This window comes from Bufo gargarizans, chromosome 4 (genome assembly GCF_014858855.1).
Source record: "Bufo gargarizans isolate SCDJY-AF-19 chromosome 4, ASM1485885v1, whole genome shotgun sequence".
Taxonomy (NCBI): Eukaryota; Metazoa; Chordata; class Amphibia; order Anura; family Bufonidae; genus Bufo; species Bufo gargarizans.
The window spans coordinates 437,220,309-437,247,780 of NC_058083.1; the positions used below are offsets into that span (position 1 = coordinate 437,220,309).

The 27,472-nt window shown below is 42.0% G+C and overlaps 1 protein-coding gene across 1 annotated transcript in view; it reads left to right on the forward strand.

The window, feature by feature from the left end:
• The window catches only part of KIZ (kizuna centrosomal protein), a 156,612-nt gene that overhangs the window by 61,044 nt on the left and 68,096 nt on the right, over window positions 1-27,472 (forward strand). The window contains exons 8-10 of the mRNA XM_044291665.1: window positions 10,620-10,755; window positions 13,409-13,559; window positions 16,889-16,954. Of these exons, the coding sequence (XP_044147600.1) occupies window positions 10,620-10,755; window positions 13,409-13,559; window positions 16,889-16,954 (353 nt within the window). The remainder of the gene's footprint in view (window positions 1-10,619; window positions 10,756-13,408; window positions 13,560-16,888; window positions 16,955-27,472) is intronic.

Here is a 27,472-nt window from a genome sequence, read left to right on the forward strand (position 1 = left end):
CTTCCAGCACTATTATACTATGCATTCTGTATTCAGAATGCTATTATTTTCCCTTATAACCATGTTATAAGGGAAAATAATACAATCTTCAGAACATCAATCCCATCAATCCCTGAATACAGAATGCATAGTATAATAGTGCTGGAAGGGTTAAAAATAATAAAAAAGTTAACTCACCTTCTCCTCTTGTTAGCGTAGATCCCGGTCTGTTCTTTAGCTGTGGCTAAAGGACCTGTGGTGATGTCAGATCACATGCTCCATCACCATGGTGATGGACCATGTGATTGGAGCATGTGATCTGACGTCACCACAGGTCATTCAGTCCACAGCTAAAGAACAGACCGGGATCTACGCTAACAAGAGGAGAAGGTGAGTTAACTTTTTTTTATTATTTTTAACCCTTCCAGCACTATTATACTATGCATTCTGTATTCAGAATGCTATTATTTTCCCTTATAACCATGTTATAAGGGAAAATAATACAGTGAATAGACTGTCACCTAGAACCCATGCGTGAAAATCGCACCGCATCCGCACTTGCTTGCGGATGCATGCAATTTTCACGCAACCCCATTCATTTCTATAGGGCCTGCGTTACATGAAAAACGCACAAAGAGGAGCATGCTGCGATTTTCACGCAACGCACAAGTGATGCGTGAAAATCACCGCTCGTGTGCACAGCCCATAGAAATGAATGGGTCAGGATTCAGTGCGGGTGCAGTGCGTTCACCGCACGCATCGCACCCGCACGGAAAACTCGCCCGTGTGAAAGGGGCCTAAGTGTTTTAAAGTTATCAGCACTTAAAGTGACACTGGTCAGATTTGCAAAAAATTGCCTGGTCCTTAAGGTGAAAATGAGCCCGGTCCTTAAGGGGTTAAACAGCAGTGTAAATATGTTTTAGACTGGTGATCTCCGACCTATGGCTCCAAGGCAAGGGAGGACAAATAGAGGAGAGGGCCCCTGTGCAGGGGCCCCTTGCTCTCAAAACGCTCACTATAGAGCTCTTCGATGCCTCTCTAGCCATTCATAGATGCCTGAGAATGAAATTCCTTAGCTTAGTCCATTACATACAGTCTAAGGCCTCATGCACACGACCGTTGTTGTGTTCCGTTCCGCAAAATGGGGTTCCGTTGTTCTGTGATCCGTTTCCGTTTTTGTTTCCGTGTGTCTTCCTTTATTTTTGGAGGATCACCAGACATGAAGAAAAGTAAAAAAAAAAATCTAAGACGGGTTTGCCATGCAAATGAAAGGAAAAAAACGGATGCGGACACGCGGATGACAGTCTTGTGTGCCTCCGTGTTTTTAGCAGTCCCATTGACTTGAATGGGTCCGCGAACCGTTTTCCGCAAAAATAACAGGACAGGTTATATTTTTTTGACGGACTGGAACCACGGATCACGGACGCAGATGACAAACGGTGCATTAGCCGAGTTTTCAACGGACCCTTTGAAAGTCAATGGGTCTGCAGAAAATGACGAAAAACGGCTCAACGGACACGGAATAAAACATGAGGCCTAAGGCTACATGCACATGACCATGCCATGTTTTGCGGTCTGCAAATTGTTGATCCGCAGAACACGGATGCTTACTTCACATATTGACATATCCCTCCCTGCCTCCCTTTTCTGTTCTGACACTTACCTTCTCTTTCATGTTCTGGTACTTTCCTTTTCTTTCCTGTTATTTCTCATTATCTTTTACAAACGTTTTTCTTCCATTCTATTTCATTCTTTCTCTTTTCTTAAGTTTTCTTTTTCCTTTTTTCCACCTTGTTTTCATCATTTGTGTCCTTGCTTCCTTTTTCTGTGCTGCCTTTTTCCATTTAATCATTTTCTTACTGCCCCATTCTCTTTCATTTTAGTATAGCTCTTAATTTTGCTTTATATTTCCTGTCTGTTGATTTTCTTTAAAAGGAATCTATAGCCAGGAAATGTACTGCCAAATCAGACACACTGGGGGGCATTTATCAATGTATTTGCCTCTTAATAAATTAGACGCATCTCACTCCAGTGCAGGGAGATCAAGATTGGCGTATGGATACGCCATTCTTGATAAATGTACCTCACTGTATTGGTAGAGCTAACTCATCTAAATGTTGTTATGCCTTTCACTTAGTGACTCGTTGCTTCATTCAGGAGAAACAGCATTAGATTTAGAATGTAAATCAGTTTTCCCTTAGTCCCGTCAGCAGCACAAGATATGGGAAACGCTCCACCCTGTGGGCTGATAGGAGAGATGGAACTTTTAATTGAAACCTGGACACTAAATATAAGGTGCCCCAAACTCCACCTTCTTGTGTATTTTAAATTTTTGTTAGCAGACTGACTAATATCATACGAAGTGAGCCTTGTGCTGTTGAAGGGACTAAGGGAAAACAGATTTACATTCTAAATCTAATGCTTCCCTTAAATCCTTACAGCAGCACAACATATAGGGATATAGTAAATGTGGAATACCCTAGGGAGAGACCTCTTAGGGCTGTTTCACACGAGTGGATGCTGTGCGTGACATCCGCTGCGTGAATGACATCCAAGACTCGATGCGGACAGCAGAAGCACAGAGCATTAACATGATTGATAATGCTCCGTGCCTCTCTGTGATCTTTTTACTACGAAATCACAGTGACAACTTTATCTCACCGTGATTTTGTAGTAAAGAGATCACAGAGGCACAGAGCATTATCAGTCATGTTACTGCTCCGTGCCTCTGCTGTCCGCATCGGGTCTTGGCTGTCATTCACGCAGCGGATGTCACGCACGGCATCCGCTCGTGTGAAACAGCCCTAACAGAGATCTCAGAACTGACTACCAAAGGAAGTCTATTTTGAAGATCTTTACAAAGACTTATCCTGTAATAGTAATGAAGATTATAGCAGGTAGATGATCCTGACTTCTCCTTGTAATCTAGAGTTCAGAAAAAGAAATATGTAAGATGGTCTGGTAGTTCACCTATCTAGAGGGAGGACAGCAAAAAACACAAGCGGGTGGAGTTTGGGGCACCTGATATATAATGTTCAGATGCCAATTAAACATTCCTGTCCTTTCAGCCCGCAGGGTGGAGAATTTCCCATATGTGGTGTTGCTGTAAGGGAAGTACTTTTAACCCATATGCAAATGATCACTTAAGTGCAGTGAGGACGGACTCAATCTATTCTATACCCTTCTGCTTCTTCTACCAGCCCTCGGTGCACTTAAAGGGATTGTCTCAAATGGTATTTATCATGTAGACAAAATTAGTACAAGACACTTACTAATGTATTGTGATTGTCCATATTGTCTCCTTTGCTGGCCTGATTTCATTTTTTTCCATCACATTATACACTGCTTGTTTCCAGAGGTTATGACCATCCTGCAATCCAGCAGCAGTGGTCGTGCTTAAACATTATAGGAAAAAGCACCAGTGTTCCCAGTGGCTGGGACTGTGGGAGCGCATATATACAAGTATATGTAGCAGCTCTCGAGCCAGCCACCTGGTCTCTACTCCGCAGGGGCTGTAGTCCCTGGTAATGAGCAGTGTATTTGATGGAAAAATTAATCAGGCCAGCAAAGGAAGCACTATGGACAATCACAATACATTAGTAAGTGCCTTGTATTAACTTTATCTACATGATAAATGTCGTTTGCTGAAGTGAGACCACCCCTTTAACTGATCATTTGCGTATGGATTAACCACTTCAGCCCCGCTAGGTGAAACCCCCTTCATGACCAGGCCACTTTTTACACTTCGGCACTACACTACTTTCACCGTTTATCGCTCGGTCATGCAACTTACCACCCAAATGAATTTTACCTCCTTTTCTTCTCACCAATAAAGCTTTCATTTGGTGGTATTTTATTGCTGCTGACATTTTTACTTTTTTTGTTATTAATCAAAATGTAACGATTTTTTTGCAAAAAAATGACATTTTTCACTTTCAGCTGTGAAATTTTGCAAAAAAAACGACATCCATATATAAATTTTTCGCTAAATTTATAGTTCTACATGTCTTTGATAAAAAAAAAATGTTTGGGCAAAAAAAAAATGGTTTGGGTAAAAGTTATAGCATTTACAAACTATGGTACAAAAATGTGAATTTCCGCTTTTTGAAACGGCTCTGATTTTCTGAGCACCTGTCATGTTTCCTGAGGTTCTACAATGCCCAAACAGTAGAAAAACCCCACAAATGACCCCATTTCGGAAAGTAGACACCCTAAGGTATTCGCTGATGGGCATAGTGAGTTCATAGAACTTTTTATTTTTTGTCACAAGTTAGCGGAAAATGATGATTTATTTTTTTTTTTCTTACAAAGTCTCATATTCCACTAACTTGCGACAAAAAATAAAAAATTCTAGGAACTCACCATGCCCCTCACAGAATACCTTGGGGTGTCTTCTTTCCAAAATGGGGTCACTTGTGGGGTAGTTATACTGCCCTGGCAATTTAGGGGCCCAAATGTGTGAGAAGAACTTTGCAATCAAAATGTGTAAGAAATGACCGGTGAAATCCGAAAGGTGCACTTTGGAATGTGGGCCCATTTGCCCACCTTGGCAGCAAAAAAGTGTCACACATGTGGTATCGCCGTACTCAGGAGAAGTTGGGGAATGTGTTTTGGGGTGTCATTTTACATATACCCATGCTGGGTGAGAGAAATATCTTGGCAAAAGACAACTTTTCCCATTTTTTTATACAAAGTTGGCATTTGACCAAGATATTTTTCTCACCCAGCATGGGTATATGTAAAATGACACCCCAAAACACATTCCCCAACTTCTCCTGAGTACGGCGATACCAGATGTGTCACACTTTTTTGCTGCCAAGGTGGGCAAAGGGGCACACATTCCAAAGTGCACCTTTCGGATTTTGCAGGGCATTTTTTACACATTTTGATTGCAAAGTTCTTCTCACACATTTGGGCCCCTAAATTGCCAGGGCAGTATAACTACGCCACAAGTGACCCCATTTTGGAAAGAAGACACCCCAAGGTATTCCGTGAAGGGGCATGGCGAGTTCCTAGAATTTTTTATTTTTTGTCGCAAGTTAGTGGAATATGAGACTTTGTAAGGAAAAAAGAAAAAAAAAGAAAAATCATCATTTTCCGCTAAATTGTGACAAAAAATAAAAAATTCTAGGAACTCGCCGTGCCCCCCACGGAATACCTTGGGGTGTCTTCTTTCCAAAATGGGGTCACTTGTGGCGTAGTTATACTGCCCTGGCAATTTAGGGGCCCAAATGTGTAAGAAGTACCTTGAAATCAAAATGTGTAAAAAATGGCCTGCGAAATCCGAAAGGTGCCCCTTTGCCCACCTTGGCTGCAAAAAAGTGTCACACATCTGGTATCGCCGTACTCAGGAGAAGTTGGGCAATGTGTTTTGGGGGGTCATTTTACATATACCCATGCTGGGTGAGAGAAATATCTTGGCAAAAGACAACTTTTCCCATTTTTTTATACAAAGTTGGCATTTGACCAAGATATTTTTCTCACCCAGCATGGGTATATGTAAAATGACACCCCAAAACACATTCCCCAACTTCTCCTGAGTACGGCGATACCACATGTGTGACACTTTTTTGCAGCCTAGATGCGCAAAGGGGCCCAAATTCCTTTTAGGAGGGCATTTTTAGACATTTGGATCCCAGACTTCTTCTCACACTTTCGGGCCCCTAAAAAGCCAGGGCAGTATAAATACCCCACATGTGACCCCACTTTGGAAAGAAGACACCCCGAGGTATTCAATGAGGGGCATGGCGAGTACCTAGAATTTTTTATTTTTTTGCATAAGTTAGCGGATATTGATTTTTTTTGTTTTTTTTCTCACAAAGTCTCACTTTCCGCTAACTTAGGACAAAAATTTCAATCTTTCATGGACTCAATATGCCCCTCACGGAATACCTTGGGGTGTCTTCTTTCCGAAATGGGGTCACATGTGGGGTATTTATACTGCCCTGGCTTTTTAGGGGCCCTAAAGCGTGAGAAGTCTGGAATATAAATGTCTAAAAATGTTTACGCATTTGGATTCCGTGAGGGGTATGGTGCGTCCATGTGAGATTTTATTTTTTGACACAAGTTAGTGGAATATGAGACTTAGTAAGAAAAAACAAAAACAAACAAAAAATGTCCGCTAACTTGTGCCCAAAAAAATGGCTGAATGGAGCCTTACCAGGGGGGGAGTGATCAATGACAGGGGGGTGATCAATGACAGGGGGGTGATCACCCATATAGACTCCCAGATCACCCCCCTGTCATTGATCACCCCCCCTGTAAGGCTCCATTCAGACATCCGCATGATTTTTTACGGATCCATGGATACATGGATCGGATCCACAGAACGCATGCGGACGTCTGAATGGAGCCTTACAGGGGGGTTATCAATGACAGGGGGTGATCAGGGTAATCAGGGTGATCACCCCCCTGTCACTGATCACCCCCCCTGTAAGGCTCCATTCAGACATCCGCATGATTTTTTACGGATCCATGGATACATGGATCGGATCCACAAAACGCATGCGGACGTCTGAATGGAGCCTTACAGGGGGGTTATCAATGACAGGGGGTGATCAGGGTAATCAGGGTGATCACCCCCCTGTCACTGATCACCCCCCCTGTAAGGCTCCATTCAGACATCCGCATGATTTTTTACGGATCCATGGATACATGGATCGGATCCACAGAACGCATGCGGACGTCTGAATGGAGCCTTACAGGGGGGTTATCAATGACAGGGGGTGATCAGGGTAATCAGGGTGATCACCCCCCTGTCACTGATCACCCCCCCTGTAAGGCTCCATTCAGACATCCGCATGATTTTTTACGGATCCATGGATACATGGATCGGATCCACAAAACGCACGCGGACGTCTGAATGGAGCCTTACAGGGGGGTTATCAATGACAGGGGGTGATCAGGGTAATCAGGGTGATCACCCCCCTGTCACTGATCACCCCCCCCTGTAAGGCTCCATTCAGACATCCGCATGATTTTTTACGGATCCATGGATACATGGATCGGATCCACAGAACGCATGCGGACGTCTGAATGGAGCCTTACAGGGGGGTTATCAATGACAGGGGGTGATCAGGGTAATCAGGGTGATCACCCCCCTGTCACTGATCACCCCCCCTGTAAGGCTCCATTCAGACATCCGCATGATTTTTTACGGATCCATGGATACATGGATCCGTAAAAAATCATGCGGACGTCTGAATGGAGCCTGACAGGGGGGTGATCAATGACAGGGGGGTGATCAATGACAGGGGGGTGATCAGGGAGTGTATATGGGTGATCACCCGCCTGTCATTGATCACCCCCCTGTAAGGCTCCATTCAGACGTCCGCATGATTTTTACGGATCCATGGATACATGGATCGGATCCGTAAAAATCATGCGGACGTCTGAATGGAGCCTGACAGGGCGGTGATCAATGACAGGGGGTGATCAGGGAGTGTATATGGGTGATCACCCGCCTGTCATTGATCACCCCCCTGTAAGGCTCCATTCAGACGTCCGCATGATTTTTACGGATCCATGGATACATGGATCGGAACCGTAAAAATCATGCGGACGTCTGAATGGAGCCTGACAGGGCGGTGATCAATGACAGGGGGTGATCAGGGAGTGTATATGGGTGATCACCCGCCTGTCATTGATCACCCCCCTGTAAGGCTCCATTCAGACGTCCACATGATTTTTACGGATCCATGGATACATGGATCGGATCCGTAAAAATCATGCGGACGTCTGAACGGAGCCTGACAGGGGGGTGATCAATGACAGGGGGTGATCAGGGAGTTTATATGGGGTGATCAGGGGTTTATAAGGGGTTAATAAGTGACGGGGGGGGGGGTGTAGTGTAGTGTGGTGTTTGGTGGGACTGTACTGACCTACCTGAGTCCTCTGGTGGTCGATCCTAACAAAAGGGACCACCAGAGGACCAGGTAGGAGGTATATTAGACGCTGTTATGAAAACAGCGTCTAATATACCTGTTAGGGGTTAAAAAATTCGGATCTCCAGCCTGCCAGCGAGCGATCGCCGCTGGCAGGCTGGAGATCCACTCGCTTACCTTCTGTTCCTGTGAGCGCGCGCGCCTGTGCGCGCGCGTTCACAGGAAATCTCGCGTCTCGCGAGAAGACGCGTATATGCGTCCAGGAGGAATAAAGCAACCACCTCCCGGACGCATATACGCGTACAGCGGTCGGGAGGTGGTTAAAAGGTCATTTTTCTCCAGAATGAAGCAACAGATCACTAAGTGAAAGGTATCATTACATTCAGCTCAGCTAGCCATACAAGGCATTGTGCCTGGTTTAGCCCCTTCACAACATCTGGCGTACATGTGCTTCGGATGTCAGGTCTTTAAAGATGGCACCCGGAGCAGAGCAAGCTCCATAGCCACCAGGTGCCTGCTGTTTCAATGTCTACGATCGGAGGTAATGCTGACTGCAGACATTTAACGCCTCAGATGCCATGGTCAAATGAGAACACGGCGTCTGAGAAGGCTAAAACCCGAAAGCGTGTGCTTCCAAGGCTGAACGATATACCCCCGCTGAGATTGGGGAAAGCGTTCTATGCATGTCATGAGCCTGTACTAGGCTTCCAGGCTCATTACTTGTATATTACAATTCAGGCCAGCAGGTGGCAGCACTGAACTGTAATATACCTATTTCTGCATAGCCTAATGCAACTGCTACAAGAGGACACAGTTCTAAATTAGAGGGGCAAAGGTTTAATAGTAATATCAGGAAGTATTACTTTACTGAGAGAGTAGTGGATGCATGGAATAGCCTTCCTGCAGAAGTGGTAGCTGCAAATACAGTGGAGGAGTTTAAGCATGCATGGGATAGGCATAAGGCCATCCTTCATATAAGATAGGGCCAAGGGCTATCCATAGTATTCAGTATATTGGGCAGACTAGATGGCTCAAATAGTTCTTATCTGCCGACACAGTCTATGTTTCTATGTTTCTAATGGAGCAAATTGGCCCTATCTTATATGAAGGATGGCCTTATGCCTATCCCATGCATGCTTAAACTCCTCCACTGTATTTGCAGCTGCCACTTCTGCAGGAAGGCTATTCCATGCATCCACTACTCTCTCAGTAAAGTAATACTTCCTGATATTACTATTAAACCTTTGCCCCTCTAATTTAAAACTATGTCCTCTTGTAGCAGTTTTTCTTCTGTTAAATATTCTCTCCTCTTTTACCTTGTTGATTCCCTTTCTATACTAATTGCAATCTCATGAAGTTGGAGTCCCCTTGGGGATGTAAAAAAAAAAAAAACCTTGGAAAAATATAAAATAAATAAATAAACGTTCAAATAACATCATGGGCATCACCGTGTGCAAAAACAGCCGTACTATTAAAATATTTTTTTTAAAAAGTATCCAATATGGTGAATGGCGTAATTTTTTAATCACTACTTCCCAAAACAATGTGATAAATAATAATTAAAAAGTAATACACACCCCAAAATGGTATTAGCAAAAACTACAGATGGTCTTGCAAAACGTGAGCCCTCATACATCTCTGTAGACATAACTATAATTAAAAAAAAAAAGTGTTGTGGGGTCAGAATACGGCGATGACAAGAAAACATTTTTTTTCCCCCAAAAGTTTCTTTTTTCAGTATTAAAATGCAAGACAAACTATACATACAGTATGTGGTATCGCCGTAATCGTACTGACCTGGAGAATGAAGAGCACAAGTCACTTTTACCACATAGTGAACGCTGTAAAAACAAAACCCATAACATTTTAATTTTTCTTTCAATTCCACCCTGTTTGAAATTTTTCCAGCTTCCCTCTACATTGTATGGCATATGAAATGGGGGCATTGGAAAGTCCAACTTGTCCCGCCAAAAAAACAAGCCCCCATACGGCTACGTGAACGAAAAAATAAAACCGTAATGGCTCTGGGAAGGCAGGGAGTGAAAAACAAAAATGGAAAATCGCTGTGCATCAGGAAGGGGTTAATAGTGAGTTTCCTGGTGACAGACTCCCTTTAACATATTCACAATTTTTACAGCTATGCTTCATTTTAAATATTGCCAATGATTTTCTCTAAAAATAAAAAATAAAAAAAAATAACATTCTTTACAATTGTAGGGCCAAATTGTGACCTAGTTTTGGCAAAAAAAAATCATTGAGAACTAAGCAAAACAAAAGTAAGTTGTACCCGACCCCACAGGTACATGTAAGACCTTGAATGCCTATAGGCAGAAGTGTTGAGTGTGTTGGGTAGAAAGCACGCGCTATTATTTATGTCTTTTGTATATAATTGCTGCCTTTGTTTAGTAACAGTGTGTGGTTGAGAACGTCTCGCTGCATTTTTCTACTAAATACAAAAGTATTTGTTGCAAAAGTGACACTTGGTAAGCAGACGTGTTATTGTGTCAATGGTTTCATGTTACTAAGTGCACCGAGGCACTAATGTTCCTGTAGATCCTAGAACGCCACTTATAGCCTGAAAACCTTGACTGACAGAAGCTACATGAGAGCCGTGAGACGACATCAACAGTATTATTATTTTTTCTCCGAAAAAACAGAAAAATAAATCAGATTTTTAATTTAGATGGCTAATACATTGTTATACAAATTTACAAGATAGAGATCTTGTTTTTAGTAAAATTGTCATTTTTCTTACAGGACAATCTCAGCATCCTTGCGAGAGCATCTGCTCGGCCATATATCTTTCTTGAAAGAACGTGGGATTTTGAAAGGCGGCGTTCCAGCAGGTTTTGCTAACGTATTGATGCTGCATGATGAAATGAAATCTCAGCAGGTAGGCGATGCCTATTTTGATAATCGGTGTGCCTTGATATTTTAACAAGTTGGATGTTTGCAACACTTTTTTTGTGAGGAGAAAAGTCTTCCAGGTTTAACCGTTTTTTCTTACAGCAAGCTCCTTGGTACACGCTGCCCCAGTGTCAGGGGTGAAATAGGGCAGTTTATAATATTCTGACATGTGACTTTAATATAATGTTCATCCATCCATACTCTTCTACTCATGGATCTGGTCTGCACCTTGTGTGCTTAACCACACAGGCTCGCGCGTTCACAGGAACCGAAGGTAAACTAGCTGATATACAGCCTGCCAGCGACTATCGTTCGCTGGCAGGCTGTAGATGCGATTTTTTTTTTTTTTTTTTTTTTTTTTTTTTTTTTTTTTAACCCCTAACAGGTATATTAGACACTGTTTTGATAACAGCGTCTAATATACCTGCTACCTGGTCCTCTGGTGGTCCCTTTTGCTTGTATCGACCACCAGAGGACACAGGACAGCTCAGTAATAAGTAGCACCCATCACCACACTACACTACCCCCCCCCCCGTCACTTATTAACCCCTGATCACCCCATATAGACTCCCTGATCACCCCCCTGTCATTGATCACCCCCCTGTAAGGCTCCATTCAGACGTCCGTATGTGTTTTACGGATCCGTAAAACACATATGGACGTCTGAATGGAGCCTTACAGGGGGTTATCAATGACAGGGGGGTGATCAACCCATATAGACTCCCTGATCACCCCCCTGTAAGGCTCCATTTAGACATTTTTTAGGCACAAGTTAGCGGAAATGTTTTTTTTGTTTTTTTTTATTATTATTATTATTATTTTTTTCTTACAAAGTCTCATATTCCACTAACTTGTGACAAAAAATAAAAAATTATAGGAACTCGCCATGCCCCTCACGAAATACCTTGGGGTGTCTTCTTTCCAAAATGGGGTCACTTGTGGGGTAGTTATACTGCCCTGGCATTTTAGGGGCCCTAATGCGTGAGAAGTAGTTTGAAATCAAAATGTGTAAAAAAATGCCCTGTGAAATCCTAAAGGTGCTCTTTGGAATGTGGGCCCCTTTGCCCACCTAGGCTGCAAAAAAGTGTCACACATGTGGTATCGCCGTACTCAGGAGAAGTTGGGCAATGTGTTTTGGGGTGTCATTTTACATATACCCATGCTGGGTGAGAGAAATATATCGGTCAAATGCCAACTTTGTATAAAAAAATGGGAAAAGTTGTCTTTTGCCGAGATATTTCTCTCTGATTTCAAACTACTTCTCACACATTAGGGCCCCTAAAATGCCAGGGAAAGTTGCAAAAACTTGCACAAGCATGGCATGGAGTTGATAGTTTTTTTTTTTTTTTTCTTTAAAGAAAGCTCTCTTATTCATAGACTGTGTTTGGTCCTGTAGCTCATCCAAGAACTCTACAGGGTGAATCAAATGTCTCAGGACACCCTTTTATTTCAGAAACAAAAGGGAAAATGAAATATCTGAATTCCCCAGCAAGTAATGGATGAGGGGGGGGCTATCTTTCAGGCTATGCCCGGAACATGGCCGCCATCTTAAAAGCCGCCATATTGGATCAAGGGCAAGGGTACAACCAATTTTCACAAGACAGGTATCGTTTTATTCAGCAGGATCCACCCTACCAGGCAGTATGCCTAGTTTATTAGGGTTAATCTTGCTGACAAGTGCTCTTTATTAGGGTAGATTTCAAGGTTTAGCCACTTTTAAAACAATTTTCCCATTTTCCTCTTGTAGTACATGAAATGCTTTCTCATGATCTGTTCTGAACAGTCACCTTATATTGATAAAAATGGTGAAATTCTAAAAGAATTGCCTTGATATTTTGCAGAGGACACGTCCGCTCCGCAGACATGCCTGTAATGGTAAATACTTGTACTCCCCGTAGTTTAACAATTCTGGTGCTCCTTTTCCTAGAATCCTACACTACACTAGTGTGTAGTTCTTCTGTTATTCCTCCTAGAAAGTTATGAATGCATTGACAAGTAGATGTTACCAGGTGGGGGTGCTGACAGTGCCACACTGTATGGACAACATATGGTATGTAAGGGAAATGGTCAATTTATTTATAAATTTCTATGAAGGAATAATAGAGGAACAGCACCACATAGAGTGATAAGAAAAGGACAGGATTTGTAATTTCACGGAGAATACAGTTATTAAAGGGATAATCCTATCTTGACATTTTATGTAAGTCCCACCTTCTCGAGAACGGCGTTCTGCCTTGTGACCACCATACTTGAAGAGGTGGCTCATGCTCATTTCATTCACTTCTACGGGAGCATTGAAAATAGCCATGTTGGCATGCGCTCCCACCTCTCCGCTCACCAGGGCAGCAAGGCGGGTGAGATAGGTGTGGGTCCCAGAGCCAGTACCAAAATTTCTGTCCAGTAGATATCATCAGCATTAAATCTGTCTCCTTGTATTACAGTCTTACATTACTGTGTGCATTGGCTCTGAATACGATTTTTTTATAATTGATTTTGGTCAAGTGACAAATTCAAACCTCTCCAAGCATAAGCGTGCCTGGCGGATCTCTACGTGATGACACTGCGTTCTTTTGTATGTCAATTGATACTCTTGCTGTGTTAATGAGCATATTGTAGGCATTCCCGTGTTGTCATTGTAGGGTAACCTGAACGTTGCCGGAGATTTCAACAATCCTACCTCCGTTTCCAGTACAGACGAACAAAGCTCCAGCCTTCAGAAGAGGGATCAGACTGTAGATGGTCCTTACAATCGTATGCGGAGACATGAAGACTATCAAATAAAAAATGAAGGCAAGTTTGTTACCACAATGCCATGAAAGCACTACTACTCCAGATAAGCAGGGGTGGACATATCCCAGGTATCCAATGCATAGACATGTGCTGCTGCCAGTTCACTTTATCAGGATTTTTTATTCTATTGTTATTGATGATCGGCTGAAGAATTTGAGTACATGGCTCCTACAGTTTACATTAATTTGTCCACCGTGGCATACAAGTGTTTTGCAGGTTTGGGGCCATCTGTAGAGCAAGCAGAGCCTCCAGTTAAAGGAAATCTGTCACATGGATCAGCAATATGAAAGTACAACTATTGCCATGTAGAATAAAATACCTTATTTCTTGATGTAACCCTCATTCTGTGCGTCTGGCTTTCAGTGCTAGGGGTTTAGTTTCGGCCCTGGAAAGGAGTTATTGGGCTCTGATGGAGGGCTGGCTGGCTGGGCACTGGGGGGGGGGGGGGGGGGGGGCTGCGTTCCTGGGCACTTTTGAGCGATAATGACGCCCCTCTGGGCACCTTAGTCCCCTAATTTGCATAATCCAAAAATTGGATTTACGTGAAAATGAAAGCCAGAAGCAGAGAATGAAGAGTACATCAAGAAATAAGGTATTTTATTCTACATGGCAATAGTTGTACTTTCATATTGCTGATCCATGTGACAGATTTCCTTTAAGGGGGGTTGTTCCTCACCATAAGTGTCATAAATATTGCATCTCAGGAGGATTCATAAACTGTATGCAAGGCATTTGTATACGTTTTGATCAAAATGCATAAGCCCACTCACCACGTCAAGGCTGCCTCTTTCGAGTGCGTCCCTACTCTAATTTGGCGCACCTACCACTGCTGCTGCGGCACAGTGTCCACTGGTGGCGAGACCAAGCAGTCCAACAGCATCCCTTCAGTCAGACTAAGCCCCCTTGATGGCCAGCTCTGCCATCCCAGGTCCGTCTCTTTTTGAGCTAATGAATGACTTTAGGGATGACCTGGATTTCAGCCTGTAAATACTCCTAAACATCTGCGACTTTCACATCAACTCTGGGCTCTTTTCGTTCTGATCCATTAGAAGAACAGAAAAAGGAAAAATAACTGATCTGTCTTATTTTCAGCATCAGTTGTGACCAGTTTGTGCCAGTTCCATCAGACATCATTTATGTTTGACGGGGTAAAAAGTCCTGCATGCATGATTTTTTTTTCACCAGTCAAAAATAAGGCTACTTTCATACAAGCGTTTTTTCTGGATCCGTCATGGATCTGCAAAAACGCTTCCGTCATGATACAACCGCATGCATCCGTTATTATTGGATCCGGTTGTATTATGTCTTCTATAGCCAAGATGGATCCATCATGAACTCCGTTGAAAATCAATAGGGGATGGATCCTGTTTCTATTGTTTAAGAGAAAACGGATCCGTCCCCATTGACTTACATTGCGGACAGAAAAACGCTGCTTGCAGCGTTATTCTGTCCGCAATGGGGACACAACCAAATGGAACGGAATGCATTCTGGTGCACGCCGTTCCCTTCAGTTCAGTTTTGTCCCCATTGACAATGAATGGGGACAAAACGGAAGCGTTTTCCTCCGGTATTTAGATCCTATGATGAACTCAATAGCAGAAAGGGAAAGCGAAGATGTGAAAGTAGCCTGACGCAGACTGATCACAACTGATGTTCAAAAATAACTGATATCTGATGGAACTGACACAAACTGATGCTCAAAATAATGGTGGATTCTCATCACTGTTTCATTTTCCGTTCCTTTAATCCTTCAGAAGAACAGAAAACAAATAAAAATGGATCCTTTATTTTGAGCATCCGTTATGTTCTTTTTTGCCTCTGTTTTAGCCATTTCCATCCGTTATTTTAGACAGAAGATAAAGTCCTTTGTGGAGGACTTCTTCCATCTAAAATAATGGATCTCAGATGGAAATTGCAAAAATGGATGCAAAATTAGCATAACGGACACTCAAAATAAAGGATCTTTTTTTTTTTTTTCTGTTCTAATGGATCTGAAGAATGGAAGAAAAAAACGGTGATGTGACTCTACCCTGAGACGAATCAGTTATTTTAAAAAAAATTTGGACACATTTATTAAGACCAGTGTTTTAGACTCTGGTCTTAATAAAGCCCTAGACTGGCGGTGGATCTGCCGCCAGTTCTAAATGTAAGACCGCTTCCTTGTTGTGTCTTATGTCTAGACCTTTTTCTATGCCTAAAACAGGCGTAGAAAATGGTAAATGAGATGGGCCTGCCATCCCGCCTACGACACGCCCACTTTTTTAGACCTGGCATGAGGGGGATGAAGTCGCACATAGCGGCGCAACTCACCGCCATCTGCGCCTGAAATCCTCCAAATACAGGCATATTTGAGTATAATAAATGGCGCACTTTAGCTTTCTGATCTGTCAGGAAAACAAACGCAAATGTGAAAGAGCCCTCAGAACAATAACAGAAAAGTAAAAAAAAAAAAAAATAATCAACCAGAAGCATTTCTGCATCTGATAAAAACAAACGGTAGATTTACCGTAGGTGAGCCGGTAATTGCATGGTAATTAACCCCTTTTGTTCTTTTTACATTTTGAAAACTGCAAATGTTTATCAACCAAATTAAGATGTTACATGGAGTTTTCCCCTTTTTTCCCCCCCACTGCTGCAAAATAACAGTACATGATTTGTTTTAATTATGTAAAGGCAGACCATAGAGAAAGCAATTATGTCAGCCCTATTCACCAAGAATCCATTTTAATAATCAAAGTTTAGTCTGGTATAATGACTGGGTAATATAGACTTGCTGGGTTATCTTCCACAGTATCCATCTCATCAAAATCTAAAGAGCTCGGCAATTAGGATGAAAAACCCTTTATATGATTAAGCTGGGCACATTGATTTAGGTCTTTTGAGTGCATGCTTGTTTTATTCTCCGTGGAAAAAGCAACTTTGATTCCGGCTAATTAAGTTTGTTGGGGATTTTTTTTTACACATGTCATGCTATTCAGAGAGACACTGTTGGCATTTATGTACAATTTTTCTTGTTTTTTTTTTGCTTTTTTTTTTTTTTTTTTTTTTTTTTATATCATCTAGTTAAAGCATAAATAATTTAAGAAGCCTGGTCGGTTCAATCATTTTTATGGCAGCTGAAGAAGGCCAAGAAGAAACCCATTTGATAAAAAGTTCACAGTAGGCTTCTCTTTTGAGAACCAGAAAGTAGACGCCAAGATCAATAAATGCTAGATAACAACAGTATAAGGCAGAAAAATATACTCAAAGAGCAGGGTTTAACTGGAACTAAGCCAGCTCGGTCATCACGCCTTTGAAATGTTTCATTATTTTCTCGTCTCCACATACAGATGACACAAGCTCGTGTGAAGATGACAGCGGAGACGGAAAGTTTGGAGAGAAAAAACGTGTTCCAGGTAACAGTCATGTCAGGATGAAAGAAAGAGGCACAACACCCACAAGGGTATTAATACAAATGAGCTGCTATTTACTAAGCCCAATGTATGCCTGCCAAACAAAGGTGATGGCGCACTAACGAGTAGGAAGAGATGCTCGGAAGGCGAGTCCCACTGTTGCCGAGTGAAAATCACCTGACCTTTTGGGTTTCTCCTTGATTTGTGGATATTTTAGAATAATTAATGCTTGTAAGCTTGCTTCAGTAATTACCCTGCAAACTGCAGATGTTGCGTATTTGCTCCTTGTCTTTTGTAAGTGGTTGTGAGTTAGTCAGATGTGCTGCACGAAAAAGCCGCTCTCCGACGCTGACTTTAAGGAATACATCTCAGTGTGATTCAGATGTGTCAGATTTAGATTTATTTTTTCCCTCTGATTTATGCCTTTGTTTACAGATATCGGAGAATGTACAAGGAATCGCGGGGCAAGGTTGCAATTAAGTAACCCTGTAAATGATCAGAAAGTGCCTTTATTAACATATGGTGCAGCATTGTGCAGGATACAAATACCTCCGATCCTACTTTTTCATATCCCTAAGTACAATTCCACATTGTGGCTGATTTGTTGGATAAGGCTGGTGGATTTGATTTGATGAATTTTAACCCCTTAAGGACTCAGCCCTATTTCACCTTAAGGAATTGGCCATTTTTTGCAAATCTGACCAGTGTCACTTTAAGTGCTCATAACTTTAAAACGCTTTGACTTATCCAGGCCATTCTGAGATTGTTTTTTCATCACATATTGTACTTCATGACACTGGTAAAATGAAGTCCCAAAATATTTTTTTTTTGCATAAAAAAATACTGAATTTACAAAAAATTTGGAAAAATTTGCAAATTTCAAAGTTTCAATTTCTCTACTTCTGTAATACATAGTAATACCCCCAAAAATTGTGATGACTTTACATTCCCCATATGTCTACTTCAGGTTTGAATTATTTTGGGAATGATATTTTATTTTTTGGGGATGTTACAAGGTTTAGAACTTTAGAAGCAAATATAGAAATTTTTCAGAAATTTACAAAAATCAAATCTTTAGGGACCACTACAGCTCTGAAGTCACTTTGCGAGGCTTACATAATAGAAACCACCCCAAAATGACACCATTCTATACACTACACCCCTCAAGGTATTCAAAACTGATTTTACTAACTTTGTTAACCCTTTAGGTGTTGCACAAGAGTTATTGGCAAATGGGGATGAAATTTGAGAATTTCATTTTTTTGCCTAATTTTCCATTTTAACCCATTTTTTCCACTAACAAAGCAAGGGTTAACAGCCAAACAAGACTGTATCTTTATTGCCCTGACTCTGCTGTTTACAGAAACACCCCATATGTGGCCGTAAACTACTGTACGGCCACACAGCAGGGCGTAGAGTGAAAGGTGCGCCGTTTGGTTTTTGGAAGCCAGATTTTGCTGGACTGTTTTTTGACACCATGTCCCATTTGAAGCCCCCTGATGCACCCCTAGAGTAGAAACTCCCTAAAAGTGACCCCATCTAAGAAACTACACCCCTCAAGGTATTCAAAACTGATTTTACAAACTTTGTTAACCCTTTAGGTGTTACGCAAGATTTAATGGAAAATAGAGATACAATTTCAAAATTTAACTTTTTGGGCAGATTTTCCATTTTAATATCTTTTTTCAAGTAACAAAGCAAGGGTTAACAGCCAAACAAAACTCATTATTTATGGCCCTGATTCTGTAGTTTACAAAAACACCCCATATGTGGTCGTAAACAGCTGTACGGGCACACGGCAGGGCGCAGAAGGAAAGGAATGCCATACGGTTTTTGGAAGGCAGATTTTGCTGGACTGGTTTTTTTGACACCATGTCCTATTTGAAGCCCCCCTGATGCACCCCTAGAGTAGAAACTTCAAAAAAGTGACCCCATTTTAGAAACTACGGGATAAGGTGGCAGTTTTGTTGGTACTAGTATAGGGTACATATGATTTTTGGTTGCTCTATATTACACTTTTTGTGCGGCAAGGTAACAAGAAATAGCTTTTTTGGCACCGTTCTTTTTTTTTTGTTATTTACAACATTCATCTGAAAGGTTAGATCATGTGGTAATTTTATAGAGCAGGTTGTCACGGACGCGGCGATACCTAATATGTATACTTTTTTTTTATTTATGTAAGTTTTACACAATGATTTCATTTTTAAAACAAAAAAAGTTTTAGTGTCTCAATAGTCTAAGAGCCATAGTTTTTTCAGTTTTTTGGCGATAATCTTATGTAGGGTCTCATTTTTTGCGGGATGAGATGGCTGTTTTATTGGCACTATTTTGGGATGCATATGACTTTTTTATCGCTTGCTATTGCACTTTTTGTGACGTAAGATGACAAAAAATTGCTTTTTTTAAACCGTTTTTATTTTTATTTTTTTACGGTGGTCACCTGAGGGGTTAACTCATGTGATATTTTTATAGAGCCGGTCGATACGGACACGGCGATACCGAATATGTATACTTTTTTTTAATTTATGTAAGTTTTATACAATGATTTCATTTTTGAAACTAAAAAAATCATGTTTTAGTGTTTCCATAGTCTAAGAGCCATAGTTTTTACAGTTTTTGGGCGATTATCTTGGGTAGGGTCTAATTTTTTGCAGGATGAGATGACGGTTTGATTGGCACTATTTTGGCATACATGCAACTTTTTTGATCACTTTTATTACCTTTTTTGGGAAGTAAGGTGGGCAAAATTTCAATTTTCTCATAGTTTTTTTTTTTTTTATGGCGTTCACCATGCGGGGAAAGTAACATGACCGCTTTATAGATCAGGTGGTTACGGATGCGGCGATACCAAACATGTGTAGGGAATTTTATTTTTTTCATTTTTAATTAGTGATAAATGTGTTTTTTTGATTTTCACTTTTTCTTACTTTTTTTCTACTCAGACCCACTTGGTTCTTGAAGATCCAGTGGGTCTGATGTCTGCATAATACAGTACAGAACCCTATAGGGTTCTGTACTGTATTTTACTTACACTGAACAGATCTATGCTTTTCGCATAGATCTGTTCAGCACCATGGACAGCAGGACGCCTGAGCAGGCGTCCTGTTGCCATGGGAACCTTCCCCGTCTGCCACAACTTCGCAGACGGGGAAGAGTAAGGACTGGGGCTTCGGGGGGCTGCCTGGGGGCTCTCTCCCTCTCCCATCGGGGGGCTGCAAAGGCACAGCAGCCCCCCGATGGGAGAGGGAGGGAGCCGCATCTTACTGTTAACTCTTTCCATACAGCGGTCCGTACGAAAGGGTTAAACAGATGTCAGCCGTTTATACCAGGGTGCCAGCAATGTGCTGGCACCCTGGTATACCCACTAGAAGCCAACGATTATTAGGCGGGAGGCGGGCGGGGGATCGCGATCCCGCCTGCCGCACCGTCCCGCCTCCCGCACCGCCCACACCACCCGCAACACCCCCCCTGCACCTCCCACCAGGCTAAAATCATGCAGGGGTGCAGGGGGGGTGATACCTATATATTTGAGCCACACTAAAGTTTCTGATCGCCACTGTCAGGGACCACGGCGATCAGAAACAGCAGAAATCACAACAAACCGCAGGTCTGAATTGACCTGCGGTTTGCTTCGATCGCCGATACGGGGGGGTCATATGACCCCCCCAGGCATTGTGACAGGATGCCGGCTGAATGATTTCAGCCGGCATCCTGTGCGGATTAACCCCTGGGGCGCCACAATCTCAATTTAAACTCATGACGTACCGGTACGTCATGGGTCGTTAAGGACTCTGGATCCATGCCGTACCGGTATGTCATGGGTTCCTAAGGGATTAATCTGTCATCTAAATGTATATTTAAGACCCATAGTAAAAAAATAATAATATTTCTGTTAATGCCATATTGTTACATAGTTAATATGGTTGAAAAAAGACATAAGTCCAGCAAGTTCAACCAAGGGATAGGTGGGGATGTGAATCACAGAAGGAAGTGAGACTCAGATTTCTACACATTTTCATTAATGTTGTTTACTTTTAAGAATTCATCTAAACCCTTTTTAAAACTGTCAGCTGTTCCTGCTATGACCACGTCCTAAGGAAGTCTATTTCACAGATTCACAGTTCTTACAGTAAAGAAACTTTGACGCTTCCGGAGACTGAACTTTTTCCTCTCCAGTCGGAGGCAGTGCCCCCTTGTCTTTTGAGGGCATTTAACATGGAACAGCTTTTCACCGTATTTTTTGTATGGCCCATTTATATATTTGTATAGGTTAAGCATATCCCCCCTTAGTAGTCTCTTCTCAAGACTAAATTAATGTAATTCTTTTAATCTTTCCTTATAACTAAGACCCTCCATTCCCCTTATCAGTTTAGTCGCTCTCCTCTGTACTTTTTCCAGCTGCAGTGCGTCCTTTCTTTGGACTGGTGACCAGAACTGAACTGCATATTCCAGATGAGGCCGCACCAACGCTTTGTAAAGTGGTAGTAGTACATCCCTGCCCCGCGAGTCCATGCCTCGTTTAATGCATGACAATATCCTGGTGGCCTTAGAAGCAGCTGAATGACATTGTATGCTGTAATTTAATCTACCATCTACAAGGACACCCAAATCCTTCTCTATAAGTGACTCTCCCAGTGTTACATCACCTAGGACATATGCAGCACAGAGATTATTACTACCAAGATGCATAACTTTACATTTATCCACATTGAACCTCATTTGCCGAGTTGATGCCCAATCACTCAGAGTGTTCAAGTCAGCTTGTAGATTATGGACGTCTTCCATAGACTGTACAGTACTACATAGCTTAGTGTCATCTGCAAAAATAGAAATGGTGCTATTAATCCCGTCCTCAATATCATTAATAAATAAATTAAATGATAGAGGACCCAGCACTGAACCATGTGGTACACCACTTATAACCCGGGACCATTCTGAATAGGAATCATTGACCACAACTCTCTGGACACGGTTCTTAAGCCAGTTTTCAATCCAATTACAAACTATACTTTCCAAGCCTATAGACCTTACTTTACCTATTAAACATCTATGAGGGACAGTATCAAAAGCCTTTGCACAATCCAGAAACACTACATCCACAGCCGCCCCTGTCCAGGCTACTACTCACCTCCATAAAAACAAATCAGGTTAGTCTGACAACTTCTGTCCTTGGTAAACCCATGCTGGTTATCACTTATGATATTATTTAAAGTCACATACTCCTGTATATAGTCCCTTAAGAATCCTTCAAACATTTTTCCCACAACAGAACTTAAACTAACTGGTCTATAATTGCCTGTGGAGGACCTAGATCCTCTTTGAATATGGGCACCACATTTGTCTTGTGCCAATCACTTCGCACTGTACCAGTCCCTAGAGAATCTTTAAAAATAATAAACAGGGGTACAGCAATGACTGAACTGAGCTCTTTAAGAGCCATTTTCACATTTACCTTTTTTAACTTAGCTTGGACCATATCTACAGTTAGCCAATTGAGTATATTACTGGATGTACTGACAGCCCTAGCACCACAGATATCAGCTCCTTTCTCTTCTTTTGTATATACAGAGCTAAAAGACCAATTTAGTAACTCTGCCTTTTCCTTATCTTCAGTGACTAACCGCCCCATTACCATTATTTAGGGGACCTACCTGTTCATACCTTGGTTTTTTAGCATTTACTGTATATATTTAAATAATTTTTGGGTATTTGTTTTGCTCTCTTTTGCCACCTGCTGGCTGTTTTGTATTTTTGCTAATTTTATCTCCTTTTTACAGATTTTATTGTTGATTTGCCAGTTGAAAAGTTTTTCGCAGCCCAAATGGGACATGGGATCTAGATTTGCAGAGCTGCCATCAGTAGACCTGTGAGCCAGAGGCATTCAAGATGCAGAGATATTGGTTGCTACAGTTAGAGGTTTCAGTCAATATCAAAAGTGCTTGTGGCCATCCCAGTGAGCCATCTGCTCTTTCCATGATGATGCAAACTTTTTAGGTCGGCAGGGTTTTGAGTGCTGAGATCCCTTCAGATCGCTAGAACGAGGAGAGAGAAATGCTCACAGTGTCTTCTCTCCTCACTGCAACATACAGAATCGAGACGCGCTCATAGAGGACTCCTCGTTTTAGCGATCGGCAGGGATTTTCTCCACTGATCAAAATCTTTAAGCTGCCCTCAAAGAGAAAGTAGTGACCAAGACCCTGATTCCACTGTCACTTTTTTTTCTTTCTTAGTTTTCATAAAAAACACGCTTTATTATTTGCAGTCAGAGCTGAGCGCAGAGTCCTTATGAGGCGCCATGCACACGACTGTATTTTTGGTCTGCATATGATCCACATTTTTTGCAGATTGGATGCTGAACCATTAATTTTAATGAGACCGCAAAAAATGTGGACAGCACACTGTGTGCTGTCTGCCTCTGTATGTTCGTTCCGTCACACCCAAAAAAATAGAACAAGTCCTATTCTTGTCAGTTTCTGCACAAGACATTTTTAACATAGGGCGGGATGTGTGGAACGGGAAGTTGCAGAACGCACATGACAAGTATCCATGTTTTGCTGATCTGAGACTTGGGTACTCCAAAGCGGTTACAGTCGTGTGCATGGGGTCTAATCATGTGCTGACTGACAGCTTTCTGCCTATACTGTGCATATCAATTATCAGTGGGTGGGCGGGGGGTGAATATCCACTACTCCACTGCACATGCACAGCATTGAGAGGACTCCACCATGCATCTCCTGTATAGCTAAGTACTGCAGGGAAAAAGGTGAGACATAGGGTGTTTGTAACTATTTTATGCTGTGCACAGATACGGTAGCACATACCTGATGACAGATTTCCTTTTAAAGTGGCCACCGCCCTCATGAAAGTTAGTTTGGTGCAGCCAAGTAAGTACTTCTCACTGAAGGACATAGGAGATGAGTAGATGCCAGACACTCCTGACAACACAGTACCTGACAACCCTAATAGAATTAGAAAAGATTAAACCTGTGTGATTTTCTTCACCGTTATAACCTGTTGAGCAAGACTTGCAATTGAAAATCTTAATATTGACTGGTACTTTTAGAGTACTAAATATACACTCACCTAAAGAATTATTAGGAACACCTGTTCTATTTCTCATTAATGTGATTATCTAGTCAACCAATCACATGGCAGTTGCTTCAATGCATATAGGGTTGTGGTCCTGGTCAAGACAATATCCCTGAACTCCAAACTGAATGTCCGAATGGAAAAGAAAGGTGGGCTACAACAGCAGAAGACCCCACCGGGTACCACTCATCTCTACTACAAATAGGAATAAGAGGCTACAATTTGCACAAGTTCACCAAAATTGGTACTGTTGAAGACTGGAAAAATGTTGCCTGGTCTGATGAGTCTCGATTTCTGTTGAGACATTCAAATGGTAGAGTCCGAATTTGGCGTAAACAGAATGAGAACATGTAACCATCATGCCTTGTTACCACTGTGCAGGCTGGTGGTGGTGGTGTAATAGTGTGGGGGATGTTTTCTGGGCACACTTTAGGCCCCTTAGTGCCAATTGGCCATCGTTTAAATGCCACGGGCTACCTGACCATTGTTTCTGACCATGTCCATCCCTTCATGACCACCATGTACCCATCCTCTGATGGCTACTTCCAGCAGGATAATGCACCATGTCACAAAGCTCGAATCATTTCAAATTGGTTTCTTGAACATGACAATGAGTTCACTGTACTATAATGGCCCCCACAGTCACCAGATCTCAACCCAATAGAGCATCTTTGGGACGTGGTGGAACGGGAGCTTCGTGCCCTGGATGTGCATCCCTCAAATCTCCATCAACTGCAAGATGCTATCCTATCAATATGGGCCAACATTTCTAAAGAATGCTATCAGCACCTTGTTGAATCAATGCCACGTAGAATTAAGGCAGTTCTGAAGGCAAAAGGGGGTCCAACACCGTATTAGTATGGTGTTCCTAATAATTCTTTAGGTGAGTGTATATACTGTGTGTGTGTGTGTGTTTAAGTGGCAAATTGCAATTGCAAATGTACTCTAATGCTTTACAGATGGAGCCGACCCATACAGCAGTTAACCAAATGTTTTTTCCTAGTGGCTTTTTCATTGCATTTATCTTCAGATTTCAGACTCTACACAATTTAATCTCCCGTCGTGCTGATTAGTATTAGTAATGGCCTGTGACCTTAAACTCATATAAACATTACCTACTACTTTGGAAAAAAAAATCTGAATTTCAGCATGCAGTCACTTCTTATAATGAACCTGTAAAAAAAAAATAAAAAAAAAATATATATATATATATAGAGAGAGAGAGAGAGAGAGAATTTGCAATTAATAAGGTGGTGTTTTCTATGCAATTAGATCTAGTCTTGTGGATATGAACCACACACATCGTTAGCAAGTAACCCTAGATCCACCCATGTCTCCTCCAGATAAATTATATGTCCTTCTAGCAGATCTCCATTAATGGCCATCATGCAAGGTATTATGCATGTAGACAGTGTATCCAACTGAAGAGCGACATACATGTGCTGTAATAAAAGCAGCTATTCTGCCCAATTCCTTTGGACTCGAAATTAAAATAATGATTTGCGGAAATATACCCTCGTTCCCCGTTCCAGCTATATAGTCTCTCACTTTTTCCCTTGCTGTGTGTTTGAAGATGGAGCAAAGCGCAGTAGGGTGCCCCAGGGAGCCACAGCAAGAGCACTGTATTGTCAATTAGCTTTTCTTTTTGTTTTAGTAAAACTGATTCTTACTTACAAAATCTCTCACTTATTAGAATTTTAATTACTGGCTACAGAGCACATTTTCTCAGTACAGAAATCTTTAAAGACTGTTCTAGTGAAACATACAGTGATAAATGACTGTACATAAATAACACTATAGCATCGCTACCCACCCGGCCTGCACAGTTTTATGTTTGCGGTCATACCAAGCATTTTAATGTTTATTTGCTAATATTAAGTACCGTTAACTTATATAACCCTTTGTGTGGGGTTAACTGAGGAATTGGGGCCATTTTATGTGCCTTTAAGTACTCGCAGTATTGATTGCCGTTTTAGTCTTGAAGAACAGATTGATTGCAGTTGGTGATAACCTTTAATAGACCAGGAGAGGAGTTCTTGATGATGAAATACTTCGATTTTAAAACGGCGAAGATTCTTGAACAGACCTCCAAGGTTTGGAAAATCCTCTTCTCCATATATGAGGCTAACTGGAAAATCACCAACAGGGGCATAGCTATATGGCGTGCAGAGGTATCAGTCGCTCTGGGCCCAGGAGCCTTATGCCGCATAAGAAGACACCACTATTATAGAAAGTGCATGCTGGTCAAGTTACACCTGTGGCAGGAGGGAAGGGGTTAGGTCAAGAATTTGGCATGGGGGGTGGTGCCATTTTAATTTTTGCAGGAATGCTATGTGTTCCCCTGCCTCTTGGCACAAAGCACTGAGGGAAGGGGGGCCCAAGTACCAGGACCCATGAACCTTTAGCTACGCCCCTGCTTTTAAACCTATACGAGCTCACTATGTTCCATCATTCGGCTCTTTTAAAATTACCTCCTAAAACTCACCATATACTTATCATGGATGACATGATATTTTTATTTCCTTTATTGATGATTTTAAGGATTGTCTGATTTTATTCATTGGCGGAACAATTACCATATGGCATGTAGGAACAGTACATTAGAGGTTGATCCATCTAGACCAGGGGTACTCTAGTACTTTTTGTAAAGGTCCACATACCTGAGTCTGCTGTAGGGTGAAGGTCTGAGCTGCAAAACAAAAAAAATATATAAGGAGGGACAACACCATTGGCATTATTATTATTATTATTTTACAATCATCCACACCTCCATGCCCACCTAATCCTCTTTTCTGCCAACCAAACAGTAAAAATTGCTTTTCAGTGCCCCCTAACAGTAATGATGCCCCTCAGGCAGTATGATATCCCTTTAGTGCTCCACAGAGTATGATACCCCTGAGTGCACCCTCACAGCAGGGTGATCCCTTGGTGCCCCCACACATGTTGATGCTCCTTAGTGCCCCTGATACAGTGCTATGCCTCCTGAGTTCCTCACCACAGAGTATAAATATCCTAAGTGGCCCCTCTGAGTAGGATGATCCCTTAGCTGCCCCTCACACAGAATGAGCCCCACTTAAAATCCCCCAGAACAAAGTGATGTTCTCTACATGCCCCCCTCACACAGTATGATGTACCCTTAAATGTCCCCCACATAGTATGATGTACCCTTAAGTAGACTTCACACAGTGTTACCCCCTTAAGTTCTCCCCACATAGTATGAAGCCCCTTTAAGTAGCCCCACACACAGTGATGACCCTCTCATAGATTATGCCTCTTAAGATGGCCCCAACATTGATGCTCGCCTTATAATTATGCACCCTTTGGTGGTCCTCCTCACAGATCTATATCCAGCCCAGCTCCTCACCCAGTTATGCCCCCTAGATGGCCCCCCACACACAGTTATGCCGCTTTTAGTGGACCCCCACAAAGTTA